Genomic DNA, 21,875 nt, shown 5'->3' with positions numbered 1-21,875 from the left:
TGCTCGGGTCAGGGAGGGAGGGACACAGCGTGATTGAAAGGTGCCACCTGTCAGATCCTCAGGGGAAATCTGAGCCTCCCAGTCTAGGGGAAAGTGTTGTACCAACAGGGCAGTAAACAATGCTCTTCGGGCAGCCCAGTCCTCTTGCAGTGGGGGTGGGGTGGGGTGGAAGGGGAGAGGAAGAGCAGGAGGGAGGCGGGCCCATGAGCTGGGGGCTAGAAGTCACTGGGGCTTAAAGGCAGCCCGGGAGTGAGGCCATTCAACTAGAGAAAGGCGACAGCTCCCAAGCCCCAGGCAGAGGCCTCCAGGTAAGAGAAGGCCTGCGCCCCTTTCTAAGGGTCCCTCCCCATCTGCCAATCCCAACGCCCACCTTCTAAGGGCCAGGGCTTCCACGAAGGATCCTACAATTAGAGAAATCCAGGTTCCTCTCTAATTTTCTCCACCACTATGTCAACTCTCTTTAGATGCCAGAGCCCAGGGACTTGATCCTGAGGAGTTGGTAACCTTGAACTCATCGAGAGAGTAGCCTGCAGGTGGCCATCCATGAGGAGGACCTCAAAGGGTGGAGGGGACTTTGGGGGTATTGCTAGTACAGTGGGGCTGGGAGGTGGACTCTGAGCTGTTGAGAGGAACACCTCCAAGGGAGGGTCTCTGGCCAAGTGGGAAGAGTGGGGAAGAGGGGCTGCCTCAGGTCCACTGGAAGATGGATTGGGTAGTGGTGGGTGGTGGAGAAATCAGTAGAAACAACAGGCATCCTTCATGCTCTTTGGGGCTTGGAACCTGGGTTTCTTCTTCCTGCTGGAGGGAGCTGTCTGCAGTGCTGCCTTAGACACAAAACAGGGATGATATGGGGGCTTCCTGGGGAAGGAAGGAGGAAGGAAGTAGAGAGTTAGACAGGAAGGAGGGGGTGGAGAAACTTTCACCAAGGACCTAGTAGTGTGCACTTAGAAGAGAGAGGAGTTCCTCAGCCGTACCTGACAGCTCTACCCACAGGTGAGGTGTCGCTGCTGTGGGACCTTTGAGGGGACACTGGGCTGAGGAGTTATTATTGGGAGCAGTGTCTGTGTATGGTTTCTCTCCCGGGAGTCAGGAGGCCTGGGTTCTAGCTATGGTTTGGGCCATTTTATTCTCCTATGACTTTGGTCATAGGGTCCTCAGCTCCTTGAGCCTCAAATTCCTGGTCTGTAAAGTGGGGCTAATAACACCACCCATTCAGAAGGGCCAGAGTGAGGAAGGACCAGGTAAGGCAGAGCTGCCAACTGCTTGGGAATTGTGAGTGCAGGTGTGGGTGGTGTTGTCCCCGCCCCTCAGCAGTAGGGCTCCTTCACTCCATGTCTATTTATGATCAGTCTGGAGGGTGGAGAGCTGAGGAGATGAGCATGCAGGATGGCCATTGGTGGGCGACGTGCCGACGGAGAGAAGGGGGTTGGAGTCCTCAGCGCGTCTCAGCCCAACACTGCTACACTTGGGGGTATAAAAAGGGCTTGTCATCATCTTACTGACATTCAGTTCTCTCTGCCTTGTTTCACGAACAAATGCCCTCAAGGCCAGGTCAGGACCTTATCTGGCACAGGCAGGGTGCATCCAACCTCCACCCTAAGACCTGATGTGTGCTGTGCTCCCTCCAAACTGGCTTCCTTAACCCTCCATCATCCCCAGGGCGTGGGGCCTACTTTTATCCCCAGAAATTAAAACAAGAGAGGGTAGGTAGCTTGCTTAAGATCACACCATTTCTAAACAGTGGGAGCTGGGGTTGATCCCAGGAAGACCCCCAATCATTGACTTTCACCACTACTTCACCCACCTTCCCCCCAAGAACAGAGCAGGAGGGGAAAGGGCTGTGTGGATCCTTCAGACAAGCTGTTCTGCATACTTCTTCCTGCTGGACATGGTATTGCTCCAGGGGGCAGTAGATGCTCTTCAGGAAAATAGTCCCATAAGAAGAAAAAAAAAAAAAAAAAAAAGCAGAGGAAGAAAAAAGCCCGTGCAAATCAGTTTGGGGAAAAATGAGTAACCTGGAGGTTAGGCAAAGTTACGCTTCCTTTACCAGGGGCCATATGAGATCTACTGGGTGCCGGTGAAGCCGTGTACTCTAAGTGAAGCGCAGGCTATTTCTAGAAGAACTTTGGTCAGAGAATACATCTCTCTCCCACGTCCACGGGAAACCTTATTAGTATGGTGGGAGACCCTAATTTCCCACACAGCACAGTCTATAGAATGGGATCTAGATGAAGCCTGTCATTGTTAGTGGAAATTAAGGCCCTGAGAGTCAGAAGCAGTTGACCTGGGCTCAGATCTGGTGACTAGAAGGTGGGGGTCAAAGCCAGGTCCAGGACCTCCTTGTTCTGTGCTGAAGTGCCACCACCCGGGGCCTTGTTCCTCCTTACTCTGATACATTGCTGGGCCTGCTGAACCCCGGGGGCTGAGCAGGAGGGTGGACTCTATAGACTGCATCTTTATGAACCCAGCCTCCTTCCTGGGAAATGCTGAGGTCACCAAATCTAAGGACCCCAGGACTCTGATCTGGGGGCAGTAAGACCCAGATGGGTGGCAGGAACAGAGCCCTGTCCCTGTCTGCATGTATTCCTGCCTCCTGTGCTCTGTCCCAATTACCCAGGTGCCCTGGGCACTATCACCAAGAAAGATAGTACTGCCAAGGGCAGGAAGTATTTTTAGCCAGTGACAAGAGTGACCACTTTTCTTATGGTCTGAGTCATGCCTTGAGCCCTATTTGGGGATTGTTTTCTTTGTAACTACCCCCTCAAGAAAGGCAGGGGGATAAAGGAGTTGGACCTGTCCCCCTACTCACCTGTTATTGTAGATCTTAAGTATCCACAGGACTGAAATAGGAGAATGATGTCTCACACACTTCCAGGAGCACTTGGAGGCTGAGAATTCCCTGCAGAAGCTAGCCTGAGTACGATTCTATTTTTTACCAAAACAAACTCTTCTTTGCCCACCTTTTCTGAGAACCACAGTCTGGCGGTGATTCAGAGAGCAGCTGGCCCAGGGGTTCCCATATTTCAGCATTTTTTACACCACCTCTATGATTTAGTTACATCTGCACTGCCTGTACTCCAATTTCCTGAATGCCTTCCTTTGAATTAACTTATTTTAAAATTCAATAAATGTATTTTTAAAAGACACTTTATATCACTGTTGGAAATGGAAACTCAATATCACTTGCCAGAAATAGTAACTGTAAAAATACCTACAATGGAAACAAAACAGAGATAATTCTGTGGAAGTACTCCTGCCTGCTTTGAGTTCTAGGGGGCCAAGTAGCAATTATTCCACAGGTGTTCCAGGATGCTAGGATCCAAGTGTGGCCACTTCACTGGCTTAATAAACACAGAGGCAAAATCTCTGGGCACAGTGGTGTATGTCTGTAATTCCAGTCCCCCTGGGTTCAATCCCTGCTACTGAAAAAAGAAAAAAAGAAGAAGAAGAAAAGAAAAGAGAGGCGGGGAGTGGGGTGCAAAATCATCCAAAAGGCATCATGTGAACCCATGTTATTTAAAGTCAAAGCCAGAAGCTACGAGGGTGTTGGGGGCGGGGGTTAGGTGAATACCACCCAACATCAAGTCAATGTGGCCCAACTGCCCCACCTTTGGGGAAACGGTACTGTAGCCTTCATTTACCCCAGAACAAGTGGATATGTGAGCATCGTGTCCAAGTAATGGGGGAGCCAGGCCTGACCCACAGGCATCCTGACTCTCAGACAAGAACTCTTGGAAGGTGGGGTCTCCACCTCATGCAGGGATGGAGCATGAGCAGGTCCTCTTGCCTTCTCTTTCCAGACATGGAGCAGAAGGAAGGAAAACCCACTGAGGATGGGACTCCCGTCTCTCCGACCACAGAGAACCCTGGAACGTCAGGAGGTGGCTCTGCAGAGGAGAAGACCAAAGGCACAGCTGGGCAGACTGTCAAAGAGGGGCCTCCAGAAGGGGCAGGAAAGCAGGAAGAAGCACCAGGCGAGGGTGGCATGCCAGTGGAAAGCCAGGGGGAAGCCAACGGCTTAGATGAGGTTAAGGTAGAAGAATCCCAGAAGGAGGCCAGTGGGAAGGAGGAGGCCAAGGCTGAACCTGAAAAAGAGGCCACAGTGGCTTCTCGGGAGAAGACTGGCGGGGAAGAAGAGACCAAATCTGAACCCAAGGAGGCGGAGGCAAAAGAGGAGGCCACGCAGGCCTCAGAAACGCAGAAGACTGATGAGAAAGAGGCCAAGGCTGGTGAGAAAGAGGCCAAGGCTGATGAGAAAGAGGCCAAGGCTGGTGAGAAAGAGGCCAAGGCTGATGAGAAAGAGGCTGAGCCTGATTCTAGGGGGAAAGCTGATGTGAGGGACAAAGACAAGCCAGAACCCAAGGAGGCCGTTGGGGAGGAGGCTGCCAACAAGGAGACCAAGACTGAATCTCAGAAGAAGGCTGCCATGAAAGAGGAGGAGCAGAAAGAACCCCAGGAGGCGGATGGGAAACAGGAGGCTGACTCTGATGCAAAAGAATTGGTGGTGAGTGAGGCAGAAAAGAGGAAGATGCCCCCTCGCCCACCAACAACGAGGTTCTGGAGTCTTCTGATCGCCAGGGAGCAAGTCCTCCCCGCTTTATTCCTTTGGGAAGGTCCAGTCTTCCTCCCAGATGTGAAGAGCCTGGGGGTGGTGGCGGGAAACAGGGATGCAGTGCTGTGACTCCCGGCTACCTTCTAGATCATTCTGTGGTCCTCACAAAGCATTGGGCATGGGCTTGTGTGACTGTGAGCCCAACCAGATCCTGTTCAATACAGGAGCCAGGGGATGCCACTGAAGAGCAAGAGCGGAATGAGGGAAAAGAGTCAGAGGAAGGGGCAGCGGTGATACCCAGCTCCCCTGAGGAGTGGCCTGAGAGCCCCACGGAGGAAGGCCCCAGCCTCAGCCCAGGTGAGTGAGAGCCGGTGAACCCCCGGGATGCTGCAGGGGCTGCCCTGGGGAGTCAGATGCAAAGAGCGCATTGTGGAGAGCCCCAGCTTCCCTCCCCCGTCTCTCCTGCAGATGGACTGGGCCCAGACTCTGCAGCTTCTGGAGAGACCAGTCCTTCAGCCAGGTAAGGTCAAGCTCTGGGGCTCAGTTCCAACTGCCCCTACCTCCTGCTCCCTTCAAGTTATCGTCACCTCTGTCTGGGCCTCCAGCACCTGATTTCAGGATGTTCCAGGATTCCTGGCATTCAGCCTCCTATCCCAGGGCAGAGCCCAGGAAACCAAAGAAGTGAGAGACAGAAGGAAGCATGAGGGACACATGGCCTACCTCCCGCTCCACAGCTGGGGCTCCTCCTCGGCATCACTGAGTCTTCCCAGGAGCTGCTTGCCTTACAGTGCAGAATCCTATGGTATCAGCATCATCCATGAGAGCATGATCCAAAAACCTGAGTTTGGACAGTGGCTCTGACACTTACCAGCTGTGTGACCTTGACCATGTCACCTAACCTCCTCTCATCTGTGAAGTGGGCATAACGATTGTATCCACCTCATAGGATTATTGTGAGGCTTAAATGACGTGAACATAAAGTGTACGGTGCCCTGAACGCAGCATGTCTTGGATAACCAGCCTTGTGCTTGCATTGCACAACCTCAGTCATTACGAGAATCTTTCTTGGCATCCCACATAAATCCACCTCCTTGTCCTTCTTAGGGAAAGACACCCAGATTATTCACATCAGTCACGCTGCTGTGTGGCAGGCATCTCCAGGTGCTTCCCAGTCTCCTTATTCTGCAGGCCTTAGAATCGCCTTGTCAGTAGGTATTCTTATCCCCATTTTACAGATGGGGAAACTGAAGCTCAGAGAAGTGACGTGACAGTCTCAAGATCACACAGCAAATAAAAGCAAAGCCAAGATCCAAACTCAGGTCAGATCTCAGATGGGTCCTAGTCTGCCCATGTGGCCTCACTAGACCACATGCTCCCCAAAGTTAGGCTGAGCCTCTTTATTCCTTCTCGTCCCCTCCAAGTGCTGGGCACAGGGTAAGTGCTGACTATAGGCACCACAACTGCCCTTGCCCATTTAGGTGGCAGTGCCCCCTGCCCTGTGTCTTACATGAGTGGTCCCAACTCCTCTCATACCTCTGACCTCTGCATGTAGTGAGTCTTCACCCAGCGATGTGCCCCAGAGTCCCACGGAGTCCCCTCCTTCCGGGGAGAAGAAGAAGGAGAAGGCACCGGAGCGCAGGGTGTCAGTCCCAACTCGGCCCCGGGGACCCCGTGCCCAGAATCGCAAAGCCATTGTGGACAAGTTTGGCGGGTAGGATACAGGCGGGAGCTGGGCTTGCCCTGGGATCCATGGGAGGGGTGGGGAGCTGCAGGCCTGAGGGCCAGTGGGAAAAGACCAGGCCAGGGCAGGAGGACTGACATTGGGGTGCTGGGGCTCCTCCCAGTGGGGCCCTTTGGGGAAGCCTGTACACCTCTCCCCTCTCCCAGGGCAGCCTCGGGCCCCACTGCCCTGTTCCGGAACACTAAGGCAGCTGGGGCCGCCATTGGCGGGGTCAAGAACATGCTGTTGGAGTGGTGCCGGGCCATGACAAGAAACTACGAGGTGGGCACAGAACGGGGACCCATGGATGAGGCAGGGGACCCTTACCCAGGGAGGTGGTGCTGGGGAGGGCCTGAGTGGTGCTAACCCCAAAGAGAGGGAGGGAGAGAGGGTCAAAGTTGAGGCCCTCTGGCCCGAGGGTCACCAGGCCTTCTGCACCCCTGGCCCCACAGCACGTGGATATCCAGAATTTCTCCTCCAGCTGGAGCAGTGGCATGGCCTTCTGTGCTCTCATCCACAAGTTCTTCCCTGATGCCTTTGACTACGCGGAACTGGACCCCACAAAGCGCCGACACAACTTCACCCTGGCCTTCTCCACTGCAGAGTAAGCTCGGCCCCGGGATGCAGGCCCGCTGGGAGCTCGGGCCGCCTAAGAGTGGGCTGGAGTCACAGGGGTGGACAGTGGTGGTCAGGTGGATGTCAGGCCACACGTTCATGTATCGACAGGTATCTATGGAGCACTGGGCTCTGGGGAAACGTCAGTGGCTTCTACAGGCAAAAACCCCTGCTCGCTCAGGGGGCCCATTCAAGATGGATAAACACACACACACAGAGGTGAAAACAATATCAAACGGTGACAGTGCCATCAAGAAAATTCAGGCAGGGTAAGGGACAGAGAAGAGACAGGCCTGCTGTTTTAGACAGGAATGTTGCAGAGATTGGGGTCAGACTCCGGCTCGGTCATTTGTCAGTTACATAGTCTTGGGCATGACTCTTTACCTCCCTGAACATTCATAGTCCAACTTCTAAAATAGGCATGATATTTCCTTTCCAGCGTTCTTGTAAGGATCAAGTAAAATAATCAAGCTCCTGTAACAGTTCCTAACCCGGCGCAGTAGGCACTTTGGCTGTGTCACCACAATCTAATGAATGAGTCCACAGTTGCTATGATGATTATTTTTCACTTCACAGCCTGACAGGGAATCGTTGCTCCAAAGTCAGCCTTAGCCCCAGGCCCCCGTCTCTACCCATGAGAAGCTCAGTCCAGGAGCTCTCTCCAGCCTTGGGGAGGAACACAGGAGATGCTTCTGAGTTACCAGGGGGGAGACAGGGCTGTGCAGAGGGCAACTCTGAGGCCCAGGGAAGGACCCCATGTGTATTTCCAAAGTCCAGGGACAGGGACTAGATAATGAGAACGTGAGAGCACTTTGGCGTGGGTGGCCGAGCCCTCTAATCTAATCCAGGCCTGGCCACCAACCTGCAGGGGGGATCGCATGTCCCCATCAGCAACAAGAAAGGATTAATATTGATCTGAACTTCTCAACATTTTCTTCTTCACGGCTGATTTCCTCAAAGAAAACTTTAATGAATGTTCAACTACAAAACAGATTAAAGGGAGAACTTTTTAGGTTAGGAAGAGCTCAGCGCCCTCCCCTCCCTTCCCAAGATGGCCCCTGAGGCACATCTGTAGGGTCCTAGAACAACAAGGATACCATCTGGAAACTGCCAGGCTCTGGGTGAGGGGTGTAGATGGGTGGAAGGGCATTTACCTAACCCATCAAGGCCCTGGGTTCCAACTCTGGCACTGGAAGGGAAAAATAAACCCAACACCAGACTCAAGGTTCCAGAAGGTTCCTTCCAGTTCCAAATTATCTTGCCATGGGATAGGATGGGGGTGTTTGGGGTGGGGGCATGAGGCAGTGAGGAGCACCATGTCCCACCCTGGGCTCAGAAACACCTTTAACGATGACAGTTTCATGAGTCCAGTGAGCAGGCACCACGCTTTCCGCCAAGGGGTTTCCTTGGATGGTCTCATTTTGTCCTCCACAATCCTGCAGTGGATACAAGTAGAGAGCTTGCCTGATTTTTTCTGTGCAGGAGGGCAGTGGCAGGGGTGGGCTGTAGGGAGCATCGTGAACATCAGAAAGAAGGCCATTCAGCTCTGACACGGCCAAATATCCCCAGCCTGGAGGGCACAGGCCACTGGCCTCCCGCAGCTGCTTGGTGTCTGGTGCCAAGCCAGGCAGGGTCACAGGAAGGCAGGAGGAATAATCAGAGGACACCTAGAGGCTGACAGGAGGCGTTGGACAGTGAAAAGGGAAAGGAGGCAGAGAAGGCAGAGACAGCTGCAGGAGAACAGAGCAGAGGTTCCTAGGTTTGAACCTCGACCCCTCCTTCCCACTGGATGACTGGGAAACTCACTTAACATCTCTGAAAGCTTCCTATCATAGTGTTTGGTGCAAAGATCAACTGTGAAAAGTAAGGGCCCCCTGCCCAGTCACTACATATGACTGCTTTGTTCTGGAACTTTCCTGATTCCCATGGAATCCTGAGATGAGGGGAGGCAACGGCCAAGGCTGAATTGAGGCCAGTGCTACCACCCTGGAAACAAGGGTTTTGCCTCCCCTGGGGCTGAGGTCACTGCCTTGGTTGTAGGGAGCTTGCTTGTCTTGTTCTTCGAAATGCTCGGGTCTGCATCCCTCCCCCAGCTCCCTGGCCAGCCCAGCTTGGATTTCAGCCCAGCTGTCTCAGCCCCAAGAGAGGATTTCCGCTGGGGCCCTCCTCTCTCCTACTGCCAGTGTCCACGGTGGCTTTGGCAGCCTGGAATTGCTGAGACCTAGCTTCAGAGCAGGTGCCAAAGGCATCAGGCAGGTCTGGAGTTGAGTCCCAGCTGTCACTCACTTTGACCTGGAGCAAATCCCCCATATATTGAGTCTCAGTTCCTCCGCAGGCAGGTTGAGGACCAGTAAGTGAGACCATCCAAAGGCAATTATTTGATAAAGCACTTGACAGTGGGTAGTGAGGCCCCCAACAGCGATTAGCTCAGCTTATCAGCCTCAGCAAAGCTGAGTATCAAATGGCCTCACAGGGCACCTGGGAAGTTAGAAGGAAAGGACCGACTGCTAAGTTCCCGGCAGCCCCTCAAACACACCAAACATGGCTGTCTCAGGGCCTTTGTAAGTGCTGTTTCCTCCATCCCTAGTCCTGTCCCCAGATATGCATATGATTTAAAAAATCATGAGCAACCTATGAAAAATCCCGGATCCCCTCTCTAACACCGGAGCGGATGCTCTTCCTGCTCTGCCTTATTTTTCTCTCCAGCACCTCTCACCATTTGATGTGGCATCTACTTCACATGTATGATTACTCTCAGTGCCACGAGAGTGGGGAAGTTTGGGCTTTGTTCATTGCTGAATTCCTGGATCCTAGAAGAGTGCCTGGCACACAGTAGGCTCTTAACAAATACACAGAGTCAGAATGAATGAAACTCTTGTGGATGCTACAGCTGCACCCCAGCACTGTGGCTAGGATTTGTTTTCTGCCCTTTTAGGGGACTGGCCTAGCAGGAGTTCTGGACAGATAGACAAATGTATGGAAGGAGGAGGTTAATGTAGAACTAGAGACCAGAGGGTCCTGCTCCCAGGCAAGGATGTGAGGACATGGAAGCTTTGGAATCAAAGCCAGCTGGGTTTGAGGGTTTTTGTTTCTTTTCTGTTTTCTTTCTTTCTTTTTTTTTTTTTTTGTACCAGGGATTGAACTCAGGGGCGCTTTACCACTGAGCCACATCTCCAGCCCTTTTTATTTTTTTAATTTTGAGACAGGGTCTTGCTAAGTTGCTTAGGGCCTTGCTAAATTGCTGAGGCTGGCCTTGAACTTGGGACCCTCCTGCCTCATCCTCCTGAGTCACAAGAATTACAGGCATGTACCACCATGCCCTGCTGGGTTTGAGTTTTAAATCAGTCGGGGCCTCAATTATCTCATCCATACAGTGGGATGGCTGGCTAGACAATCTTCCAGCTCCAACATACATGGTTTGATAAGATTCATCCTCCCTGAGCTACCCCTGCCCGTGTCCTTGGCTCCCATATCCTTCACCTGTGTTGCTCTAATCCTCATCCCACCCATCCCTCAGGAAACTGGCGGACTGTGCCCAGCTGCTGGAGGTAGATGACATGGTACGGCTGGCAGTGCCCGACTCCAAGTGCGTGTACACCTACATCCAGGAGCTGTACCGCAGCCTCGTGCAGAAAGGGCTGGTGAAGACCAAGAAGAAATGAGCTGACAGGCCTTGTGGGTGGAGGCGGCAGGCTGCCCAGCTGACCAGCAGTGGCACCAGCTTCAACTGCATTAAAAATACTTTTGTAAAACCCCGTCTTGCCTTTCTGCTCTCCGGACTCTGCCCCATGAGTGTTCAATAAGTGGTGGCCAAAGTACATTCTGAGCCACTGGGGGCACTTTTCCCAGTTCTCTTCTGCTCTTTCCATGCTTTTCCCCAAATTGGGGAACTGCAGGACAGGAGATAGAGGTTTCTCTAGAAATCGTACCCAAACTGGGCTGCTGGGGTCTGGGGTGACTCTATTGAGATAACGCACATTCTGTCCCTGGGATGTCAGTAGTTTTGTAGGCAACCAGAAAGTTCTTCCTGTGGGTTAAGTTAATCCCTCCAACTGTGGCTGAAGCTTCGGTTTGTTTTCCTCGTTCCATGGTTCATCACGATGAACCTGGAGCTGGTTATCATTTCCTGTTAACGATCCTGTCTGGCTTTATCAGCCATTGCAGCGTGTTTGCTCAAAAACAAACAAACAACCATCACAAAATCTCAGGCTGGCATGGCTACAAGGGGTGTGGGCTCCGACCTGATTGGCAGAGTGGACCCCTGCAGTCCACTGATGTGCTCTGTGCTTGGTACGTCATCTGTAAAATGTGGGTATTATCCCTGTAAGCTATTTGAAGCCCCCCACCCCCGGCCAAGGATGGCCTATTCTCTCATGGCCAGCATCCCTTATATTTGGGAAATATACATGGGAAACTGGGTCACACCTTTATTATCATTATAGTGTTATTATTATTGCATTATAATCATACAAAATAGTGGGGTTCATTATATTTGTATGTGTATACAACAATTTGATCAATTTCATTGTCCAGTACCTCCCCTTTCCCTCTCCTCCCTCCCCATCCTCTACTGGTCTCCCTTCCACTTTCATGAAATCCCCTTACCCTTTCCCCTTTTGGTGTCTCTAACTTCCACATACAAGAGAAAACACACTACAGGGTCCTACCAGTTGCTAGATGGCAGCTAAGTCCCAGCCTAATGAGGAGATTGGCCTAATGCCACAATTCACGTGTGGCCAGCATATGGGGCCTATGACTCCCCCTGGATCCTGGAGGGCACACAGCTCACAGCCTGAGGTCCCACTCCTGTCAGGATAGCAGTGATCTTCAAAAGTGTAGTCAGATTGCTGATCTGGAGGATAAACTTTTTTCATTTTTGTGATTCATTAGTGGAAAACAAAAAGCTTATTATCTAAATCTGTACACACCTATCAGTAGTTTGGCTGATTTCAATCAGTGGTACCTATGACATCTTCCTTGAACCCTGCCTCCCACCGTGTCTCCCTCTGCCCCCACCCCTCAATGCCTGGGTCCTGGTTTACTACAGGCTGGTCTGGAAATGACCTGTTCTCTAAGAGGGACAGCTGGAGAAATGGCCTATAATTCTGCAAACCTAAACTCTGCTGGCTCTGGGGAAGATAAAGGGTGTGGGAAGGGCACACCTGTGGCCAGGTGAACCTGGGAATGAGTCCACACAGCATGCACATGCCTGCAGCCCCATTCCCACCCCATGTATAGAGTCATGTGCAGCAACTAAGAAGGAAAACACGAGCAGGGCATGAGCCTCCTAGGAGCTCTGGCCTAAGTCCACAAGTATGTCCTTCCAACCGGCAAAGGTTCCAAGCAAAGAGGGGCCAGACCGGAATTAGGAGGGCCGGTCTATTCCGAATTCAAGGGTGAACTCTTCAGCCTTCTTCCTGAACAGCTCCGGATCCTGTAACAGCAAGTCAGCGAGCTCCACCCGCAGGGGCTCCCTGGGATTCGGTTTATCCACCAGCATGTTGAGGGCCTCCAAGACTGGGGAGAGAGGCCATATCAGAACAGCAGGTTAGGGGACGAAATCCTGGAAGGAGGATCCCCCTGAACCACTTCTGGGGAGACCCCCAAGGAGATCCCACCTCTTAGGATGATTCTACAAACAAAACAAACATCCCCATCATTCTAGGTGGATAACACCCAACTCTCTGGCTCAGTGGGTCAGTGGTCCTTAGTAACAAGCTTCTCATGAGATATGGGGTTTCTGGGTTTCACCCTCATTTCAACAAGAACCACTCTGGTTTTATCTGCTATATTGGGATTCCAAATTAACTTGTGTTTGGGGAAAAGAATTTTAAAGCTAAAGATTGAAAACGCCTGCTGCTCCACAGCTTTACTCATTCACAGGTGCCTTTGGGAACCCCAGGGAAAGTGGCAGGCCATCTCCCTAAGCACATGCACAAACACACAGTTCCAGGTGAACCGTGCTTCACAGACCCCCTGAATCCCATCCAGGGGCCACTCCCCGTGCAGCTCCACCACTCCAAGGATCTTTGTTTCTCAGGGTTAAGTATTTCTGTTTACCCAGAAACAGGATGGAACACTGAAGAAGACCATCGGCTCTAGAACTAACCACGTGTGCTTATCTAAATCTAATTTAATTAAAATTAAGAATTAAATTTAAGCAGCTGGGGTTGTAGCTCAGTGGTAGAGTGCTTGCCTAGCATGTGGGAAGCACTGGGTTCAATTCTTAGCACTGCATATAAATAAAATAAAATAAAGATTCATCGACAACTAATAAAATATTTTTTAAACATTTTTTTTTTGTAGCTGTAGATTGACAGCATGACTTGTTTATTTTTATGTGGTGCCAAGGATTGAACCCAGTGCCTCACACATGCAAGGCAAGCACTCTGCCACTGAGCTACAGCCCCAGCCCTAATAAAATATTTTTTTTTTAAATTTAAAGAATTAAAAATCCAGTCGCATTTGCTGGATATGGGCTAGTGACTACTGTATTGGACAGCAGAGCCACTGAACATTTCCAGAACTGCAGAAAGTTGTGTTGGACCACACTGTGAGCTAAGCTCTGCCCCTTGCCAACTTAGGCTCCTGCTTCACCTCTCGTCTGCCTCAGTGTCTCTGTCTATTCAGTGGGTTCATGATGGTCCTCCTCAGAGCACAGTTCTAAATGGGCTCTGTTAAGTGATGGGCAGTATCATTACCAGGACAATCCCTTCCATTGCCATTTAGGGCACTGTGTCCCAGAAAAGCACAGAGGGTTGCCCAAAGTCCACGGATGGAGCAGCAGGCCTTTTTATCCCAGGCCCTTCCCTCTACACGGAATCTGCCCTCTTTCCCAGGAACCATGGCCAAGTTCATCTGTCTCACCTGCCTAAGATGTAGGAACAGAAGCAGGAGCAGGTTAGCAGGTTCAGAATCTCAGGAGACTCCCTTCTATCCCACATCAGGTTCAACTGATACTCATATTTTTTTTATCTCCCCTTTTTTAGGCTTTTCTAACTTAAATCCAATAACCTCCACCCAGACCAGTCCCTCCTCTGGGCCAGACCCAACCCACCTTGGCAAATCTTGATGTAAGGATTCCAGTTCTCCTTGCTGAGGAGAGGCACGCAGACCTCTCCACTCTCACTCACATTGGGGTGATAGATCTTGGTTGTGAATTTCACCGTGGGCGGCTTGAATGGATACTCCTTGGAGAAGTCAATGCGCAGATTGAAGGCCTTGAGGTTGTAGGGAGGTTGGTGCTGTGCAGAGAGAAAGGTTGAGCTCTGACGCAGAGCTGCTCTGGGAAGATCACTTTCCTCAGGGGCCCTGGACTGGCCTTTCTGCCCCTGTCCCCATCCCAGGGTCCCAGACATTCTGTGCCCCCAGGAAGAATCAAGAGCACCTTCATTCATCTGGCAATGGAGCCACAGATTAGTGGAAGGGTGGAATCACAAAAGGACACTAGTGTCAGAAAAATCTGACCCTGGCTTTCACTGTCTTACCAAGAGTGAGCCATCTCTCATCTCTGGATCTGTTTCCTCAGTTGAAAAACGGATAAAGTTTGACTAGATGAGCTACAAGGTCCATCTCAGTTTTATGGTTTTTCTGGAAGACAGCCCAGGAGAAGGATAGACCATTCTCTTTCTAGTTGTTAGCAAGTAGAAGAGAAGGCTGTCATTGTGGGTGAGTGGTGGAATGGAGAGAATGAGGAAATGCCAAGAACTCAGCGGCTTGGGGATGGAAAATGGGAAAGGTACAGCAATGCCTCACAGAATTAAAAAGAGAGCCAGGTGCAGTGGTGCACACCTGTAATCTCAGCAGCTCAGGAGGCTGAGGCAGGAGGATGGCAAGTTCAAAACCAGCCTCAGCAAAAGCGAGGCGCTGAGAAACTCCATGAGACTCTGCCTGTAAATAAAATGCAAAATAGGGTCCGGGATGTGGCTCAGTGGTTGCGTGCCCCTGAGTTCAATCCCTGGTTACCCACTTCCCCCAAATTAAAAAGAGAATATGTCCAGCAATTCTACTTCTGGGCATATTCTCCAAAGAATTGAAAGTAGGGACACGAACGGGTATTGCATACCAATGTGCATTGGTGTTCACAGAAGCATTATTCACAACAGCCAGAAGATGGAAGCAAACCAGGTATTCATCAACAGATGAATAAACAAAATGTGGCATACGCACACAGTAGAACATTATTCAGCCTTACAAAGGAAGTACTGGCTACAGTATGGATGAACCTTGAGGACATTGCACTAAATGAAATACTCCAGAAAAAGCAACAGATATAGCATTATGCCACCTATGTGAGGGACAGAGAATAGTCAAATTCGTTGAAAAATAAAGTAGAAAATTGGTTAGCAGGTACTGGGAGGAGAGGGAAATGAGGAAGCTATTGTTGAATGGATACAGAACTTCGATATGAAGGATGAAGAGTTCTAGAGATGGGTGGTGGTGTTGATTGAGCACCAACACAAGCATATTTAATGCCACTGAACTGTATTTCTCCCCGCCAGGTACTGGGACTGAACTCAGGGGTGCCTGATCACTGAACTACATACCCAGTCCTTTCTATTTTTACTTTTTAATTCTGTGACAGAGTCTCACTCAGTTGCCCAGGCCAGCCTCAAACCTGCCATCCTCCTGCCTCAGCCTCCTGGGTTGCTGGGACTGTATTTGTGCACCACTGCACTCAGCTGAACAACATCTTTAAAAATGAAGCCAAGCGTAGTGCACACCTGTAATCCTAGCAACTCAGGAGGCTGAGGCAGGAGGATTGCCAGTTTGAGACCAGCCTGGGCAACACTGTCTAAAAAAAAAGTGGTTGAGACAGTAAAGTTTGTTCATATATATTTTACCATCAGTTTTTTGAAAAGTACCAACTCAAGGACCAGAGTTCCCAAGGGGTTGGGAACTTCCAGAGACCAGTAGGAGGTCCTCCAGGCTTGAAGTGACCTGAAGACTTTCTTGAGCACCTACTCTGTGCTCCCTGAGATAATGGTCAACATGCAGAAGAGTGTAGGGGTTACATGGACTCTGGAGCTACCTACCTGGATGTGAATCTTGGCTCTGCCACTTATGAGCTATGTGATCTCGGGTAAGGAATTAGCCTCTCTGTGCTTCCCAAATGGGGACAACAGTAGACTTCTCCATAAGGTTTAGGTGAGGATGAAATGAGTGACTTTATGTCCAAAAAAAACCAACTTAGAACAAAGCTGAGCATGGTGGAGTACACAGGTAATCCCAGTGACTTAGAGGCTAAGGCAGGAGGATCACAAGTTTGAGGCCCGCCTCAGCAACTTGACAAGACCCTGTCTCAAAAGGGCTGGGGATGTAGATCAGTGGTAAAACACCCCTAGATTCAATCTCCAGTACAAAAAATAAATAAATAATTGAAAACTGAGAGCAGGACCTTGAACTTGGCTAGCACTGTATATATGTCAGCTATTATGATCCATAGGAAAACTCACATCTACCAGCATCTCCATTTTCAAATAAAGAATGTCAAGTTCAGCACAAGTTCACAGTGGTGGGGCTGGGAAGGAGACATAGTACTGTCAACTTCATATCTCCTCACAGGACCAATGTTCTGTACCCGTAGAAGGAAGGAACCCCAGAACTTGGGTGATCTCTGCATAGAGGCCTTTGGGCTGGTTCCAAAGCTCCAAGTCCTTTGACCCTTCATACTGAAAGCACAGGACAAAGGAAGCCAGAATGACATGAGTACCTCTCAGCAGAGTCAAGGGTTTGTTTTTTGTTTTGACACTGTTTTTGTTTACAGTGTTGGGGATGGAACCAGGGCCTCGCACAGGCTAGGCAAGCATTTTACCACTGAGCTGCGCCAAGCCCAGAGTCAGGATCTTCGCAGAGCTCCTCCTTAATGGGAAGTAAACTGGAAACCCACAGTGGCCGTGGGTGTATTGAGGTAAAATGAAACAACTACTGGGCAGATAAAGAGAATGACGGGCTTTTATGGTGTTGATAATGAGAAAAGGCCTTGTGAGGTAGAGATAAGGCCCAGGGCAAGGCCTCAGGTCAGGGCGGGGGCATCGTGCATCCTGTCTGCAGGGCCTTCTTGCTGGGCTGCCCAGGTCTTAACAGAGGACAGAGGTTGCAGAGAGATGGAGCTGAGAGCTCTGGGACCTGTCCGACCTCTGCCACTAGCTGGTTGTATGACTCTGAGCTCCTGTAAGACTCAGCTTCCTCATCTATCAAATGAAGTTGGACAAGACCAAGGATTTCAAGTTGCATTATACTTAGCCGAGGAAGTCCTACTGACTCCCAAGTTCTGGGTTAAATGAAACATCTTGCTATTTTAATATTCCAAAAGAGCTTTGAGCAACAAAAAGCTAATAATAATAAAAATAATTTTTATTTTCAAGTAACCAAAGGTGTGTAGATGAATTTCTCAAAGATAATGTCTTCAGTACCAATAATTAGATGACAAAACTGAGATCTCATAGTCTGCTAGATTCTTGGGAATATTTCTTTCAAAGGGAGATTTTATCAAGATGCTACCAGATAATGAACAGAGAGAAAGGAGAACAGTAGAGATGGGTGATCTTCTGAAATGAGATCTTCGAAAGAAAACAAAATACAGGCTGGGGCTGTGGCTCAAGTGGTAGCGCGCTCGCCTGTCATGCGTGCGGCCAGGGTTCGATCCTCAGCACCACATACAAACAAAGATGTTGTGTCCGCCGAGAACTAAATAAATAAATAAATATTTAAAAAAAAGAAAACAAAATACATTTTGGTTTTGGGGAGCAGGTTCTACTAACTCAGAAACTTAGAAGTTCAGTCCTATCCCTTGACAAAGTCTGCAAACGTCCAAGACTCTCTCTCTCTCTCTCTCTCTCTCTCTCTCTCTCTCTAAACCAGGAATTGAATCCAGGGGTGCTTAATCACTGAGCCACGTCCCCGGGCCTTTTTATTTTGAGACAGGGTCTCACTAAGTTGCTTAGGGCCTTGCTAAATTGCTGAGGCTGGCTTTGAACTCATGATCCTCCTGCCTCAGCCTCCCAAGCTGCTGGGATTACAGTCGTGCACCACCACACCCAGCTTTTCTTTCTTTCTTTTCTTCCTTTTATTTTTGGTGGTGCTGGAGGTTGAATCGAGGGCCCTGTGCACACTAGGCGAGCACCCTACCAACTGAGCCACATCCCCAACCCCTTTTCTTTTCTTTTATAAAGACAGGGTCTTACTATGTTGCCAAGGCCAACCTCAAATTCCTGGACTCAAGCCATCCTCCTGCCTCAGTTTCCCGAGCACCTGGGACTACAGAGGCATGTCACTGTACCCAGTTTTCTCCTTCTTTTTGACGCTGTTTGTCTGAAGCTTCCAGGGTGGGCTTGGTGGCTACTGGCTTGAGGAAAGGGTCTCTAATAAGTCCAAAAGTCTGTTGTCATATCCATCAATCTCCCAGGAACTCAGAGCAATCAATCCAGGGAGAGACCCCCTCCACCAAGGATAACCTCCAGAACAAGAGCCCCAAGGCAGGGGACATTCTCACCTCATCCAGACCCTCCCTGCCCAGGCCACTGGCCCATGGTACCCCGCATCCAAAGCCAGGACCCCCATGGACACTCACAGGCAGGAGGAGCGCATGCCACACCAGGACATTGGCATCATCGCAGTACAGGTGCTTCAGGTAAGGCGGAAGCTCCTGTTGCAGATCCTCCATCTCCTGGAAGAGGCACATTGAGTGGTCAGTGGGTCTAGTACTTACTACCTCAGCTCCCGCCCCTGCCCCAAGGGCAAGCCACTCTGGGAGCAGAACCTGGCAAAGTTAAAGCCCCCACTTACATGGCACTATGTGCTTTAAAACATCTGATTTTGTCCTCACCTCCGATTCGTTTCTTCCAGGAGTAGGTGATCACTTCTTTCAGGTATTAAAACTTGGGAACGAATGTCTTAGGAATCTTTACTTCCTGAAAGCCAGGTACTTAATTCGGTCCTATTATGTGTGGATTCATAATAAGAAAGACAGAGAAGCAGGGAGGCTCTGCAAAGGGTGCACACTGTGGGCCAGGCTGTGCCAAATTAATAGGAGTCCGCCATGCAGAGAAGGGGACAGGCTCCAAGGCACAGGGCCTAGACCAGGCAAATGTGGATAGGTGTCCATGGAAGGTTAATGGTTATTACAGGAAAAGGGTTCCATGGTCAAGTATATTTGGGAAAACTAAGCAAAACCGCTTCCTTCACTGCAGGACTTCTCAGAGCCTTTAGAATGCTATGGTGTGTTGTGACTCTCCAAGACGTGAGCCCCAGCATGCCCTACTTCTCAAAGGGCACTGCCCAGCCCTTTTGGGGATCCATCCCATGGGCCTACAGAGCCTTTCATTTGGGAAAAGAGGGGATAAAACAAATTCAAGGGCAGGTCATATCTCACTGGAAAGATGAATGGGTGGTTTTCCACTAGGGATTTTACCTCCCAGGGGACATTTGGCAATGCCTAGAAACATTTTCCATTACAATTTAGTGGGTAAAGATTAGAGATATTGATAAACAACTCTAAGAATTACCTGGGGGTGCTAGGGGTATAGCTCGGTGGCAAACAGCTTGCCTAGCATGAGCACAGCCCTGAGTTCAACACCCAGCACTTTAAAAAAAAAAAAAAATTACCAGGTCCCAAATGTCAATAGTCACAAGGTTGAGAAATCCTTGTGTCAACAAAGGACTTGGAGAGAAATCTCCAAACCGGGTCCACAGTTGAGGAGGGGTCCTTTACCACTATGTGGCCATCGGAACTTTCTTTTCCCCTGCCCAAGAGAGACACACTCTCCTGCCTCTTGAATATCTCTCACCTGTGTTCCAAGTCCGCCCAACAAACTGCTCCACCCAGACTCCATGACCTCATTTATCTTTACCCCGGACAATGGGCACATCATTACTACTATAAATCCTGCTCCTATAAATCCTGTTCTCAGTATTGTCTAACTCTTGGCAAGAATGAAGCCCAAGGCTGAACAGTCAAGATTTGCAATGGGCATGTTCTGTATCTTTCTATAACTGGGAACACATGGACTTTATCTCTTTTAGGTGAGTTCTGCCAAAACTTTCCCAAAGCCCCAGGATGTTGAAACTCAAGCTAGGACAGTTCTTTCCCAAGACAGGCTGGGAAATCACCTGACTTAGAGGAACCGAAAATGAAAGTAGAGAAGCCACTGAACACGCCTGCTGATTTCCTCCAAATTTTCAACTGTAAACATGTATTTTTTTAACCAAATATTTAAAAAACAAAAAAAATGTTACATGCAAATAAAATGAAACTTGGCCATATGTACAAAAGAAAGGGAGAGAGAAACTGCTAGTTGAGGACCCATGACAGGAGCCTGGGCGCCAAGCCCAGTTCCATCATTCCTTACTGAATGACCCTGGACAGCTGAGTTATTTTCTCTCAGCCTCAATTTCTTCATCTGTAAAATGGAATATTAGCCAAGTGCAGTGGCACACTACTGCAACCCCACTACTCAGAAGGCTGAGATAGGAGGATCACAAGTTTGAGATCAGCATCAGCAACTTAGTGAAACCCTGTTTCAAAAGATAAAGGGCTGGGGGTGTAACTCAGTGGTAAACCACCCTGGGTTCAATCCCCAGTACTGAAAAAAAGGGGGGGTATTATTTATCTCACAGAGCTGCTAGGAGAATTAGATGAAGTAATTTATGTAAACTGCCTGAGTTAATACCCCCTATACCCCTACATCCGAGTGCTTAAGACCACCAGTGACAAGTAACACTCCAGTCTGCTCCCCACTTGGTAGGGAAGACCCTCTGCCCCATTTCACTGCCAACCTTCAGATTTCAGTTCTTCTGGGCTGAGCCTTCCCTGGGTGTACAGATGTCCCTTCCCCGCCTCTGACAAGAAAATGCTGTCCGCCCCTCGAGTGCTTCCAGGAGCTCCAAAGGTTGGTGGGGGGGGGGGGGGATGCCCATGTCACCTCACCAGAATTGCTCTTCCTCCCCCTCTCCCTCCAATTCTGGCCACACCCCAATCCTGCAAACACCCTGGATTTTCCCACCTCCTGGGGAAAACTGCTCCCTCTCCATCCTTCCAGATCTTACTTCAAGTTGTGTCCCTGTTAGGAATGAAAGTCCAAAGGGATAGGATTTTTGTTCGTCGATGCCCCGCTACCTCTTAGCACAGGGCCAGCATACCCTAGATATTCGACATCTGCCTAAAGAATGCAACCAGGCCACCTACTCCAGGAAGCCTTCCAGGGCTGCCTCTGATTCGTTTCCTCCAGAGAACACCCATAGATCGCTCCTACACACACACACACACACACACACACACACACACACACACATCCTAAGCAGCATTCCCTGCCTTTCGGAACTCTGGTAATATAGGTATCAAAGTATGGGATGGGCCATGGGCTATTCCAAGGCAAGGAGTTGGTTCTGGTTATCGCTGCTCGTAAACCACCCCACAATCGCTGCAGCAGAGCGCCTGGCACCGAGAGCCTCTTCTGCATCTAGATGCATTCAACTGTTACAAGTTTCCAGGAAAATTGAAACCGAAACCAGTTTGGGGGGAACTGGCTCATCGTCACCCCCAGTACAGCTCAGGAAGCTAGTGACATTCCCACCCCATAGGCACCCTCCCCACGCCAACCCCAAACTCCAGCTCCGGACCCTCTGGCAGACCCTTTCTTCTAGCGAGAGGGCGGGGATGCCTGGGATTCGACCACCCCAGTACCCAGCCCAAATAAATAAATAAATAAAGCGCTGGAGGAGCGGCGGAGGGGACGGCGGGAGCGGGGAACCGAGGGCCGCGAGAAAGGCGTCATCCCCAACGCGATTACCTTCGCCACTCGCTTGCTCGCGGTCATCTTGGCACGGAATCTGGGGCGTCCGCGGGCTCTGTCAGGGCTGCTGCCTCTGGCGCGGACACCGTGCGCCCCGCCCCAAGGGCCACACCTCCCGAGCCCCGCCCACGCTCCGCTCCACTTTGTCCCACTCCAGGCTGTGTAGACCTGTTCCCACCTGCTCCGCAGAGACGCG

At 50.3% G+C, this 21,875-nt stretch overlaps 2 protein-coding genes across 4 annotated transcripts; one reads left to right on the top strand and one right to left on the bottom strand.

Moving 5' to 3' along the window:
- The first annotated feature begins 262 nt into the window (after nt 1-262).
- Nucleotides 263-10,575, top strand: Smtnl1 (smoothelin like 1). The gene is made up of 8 exons (XM_027944288.3): nt 263-308; nt 3,801-4,504; nt 4,777-4,909; nt 5,021-5,072; nt 6,105-6,263; nt 6,440-6,554; nt 6,725-6,876; nt 10,405-10,575. The coding sequence occupies exons 2-8, from the start codon at nt 3,803-3,805 to the stop codon at nt 10,547-10,549; spliced, it is 1,458 nt and encodes a 485-aa protein (XP_027800089.2). The 5' UTR covers nt 263-308; nt 3,801-3,802; the 3' UTR covers nt 10,550-10,575.
- A 724-nt stretch (nt 10,576-11,299) lies between these two features.
- Nucleotides 11,300-21,785, bottom strand: Ube2l6 (ubiquitin conjugating enzyme E2 L6). 3 transcript variants are annotated; one of them, XM_027944289.3, is made up of 4 exons: nt 21,677-21,785; nt 18,460-18,555; nt 13,945-14,131; nt 11,300-12,404 (listed from the first exon to the last, which is right to left on the bottom strand). In XM_027944289.3, exons 1-4 carry the CDS (start codon nt 21,701-21,703, stop codon nt 12,253-12,255), a joined length of 462 nt encoding a protein of 153 aa, XP_027800090.1. In that variant the 5' UTR covers nt 21,704-21,785; the 3' UTR covers nt 11,300-12,252. The 3 variants fall into 3 exon arrangements, with proteins under 3 accessions (XP_027800090.1, XP_027800093.1, XP_027800091.1); XM_027944292.3 differs by lacking the exon at nt 21,677-21,785 and adding an exon at nt 18,715-19,424; XM_027944290.3 differs by lacking the exon at nt 18,460-18,555 and having other exon boundaries at nt 21,677-21,780.
- Between the last annotated feature and the right edge of the window lie 90 nt (nt 21,786-21,875).

This window comes from Marmota flaviventris, chromosome 9 (assembly GCF_047511675.1).
Source record: "Marmota flaviventris isolate mMarFla1 chromosome 9, mMarFla1.hap1, whole genome shotgun sequence".
Classification (NCBI taxonomy): Eukaryota; Metazoa; Chordata; class Mammalia; order Rodentia; family Sciuridae; genus Marmota; species Marmota flaviventris.
The sequence above is the reverse complement of the archived record's forward strand: the minus strand, read 5'-3'. Positions and strand labels throughout refer to the sequence as shown.

What these genes read in the sequence shown, in the direction of transcription:
- Ube2l6 (XM_027944289.3), bottom strand. Translation starts at nt 21,703, where the DNA reads ATGACCGCGAGCAAGCGAGTGGCGAAG. An exon ending in CGAGCAAGCGAGTGGCGAAG is followed by an intron (nt 18,556 to 21,676) that starts GTAATCGCGTTG and finishes TGCCTCTTCCAG; the next exon opens with GAGATGGAGGATCTGCAACA. An exon ending in TTACATCAAGATTTGCCAAG is followed by an intron (nt 12,405 to 13,944) that starts GTGGGTTGGGTC and finishes CTCTCTCCCCAG; the next exon opens with TCTTGGAGGCCCTCAACATG.
- Smtnl1 (XM_027944288.3), top strand. Translation starts at nt 3,803, where the DNA reads ATGGAGCAGAAGGAAGGAAAACCCACTGAGGATGGGACTCCCGTCTCT. An exon ending in CTGATGCAAAAGAATTGGTG is followed by an intron (nt 4,505 to 4,776) that starts GTGAGTGAGGCA and finishes TGTTCAATACAG; the next exon opens with GAGCCAGGGGATGCCACTGA. An exon ending in CCATGACAAGAAACTACGAG is followed by an intron (nt 6,555 to 6,724) that starts GTGGGCACAGAA and finishes CTGGCCCCACAG; the next exon opens with CACGTGGATATCCAGAATTT.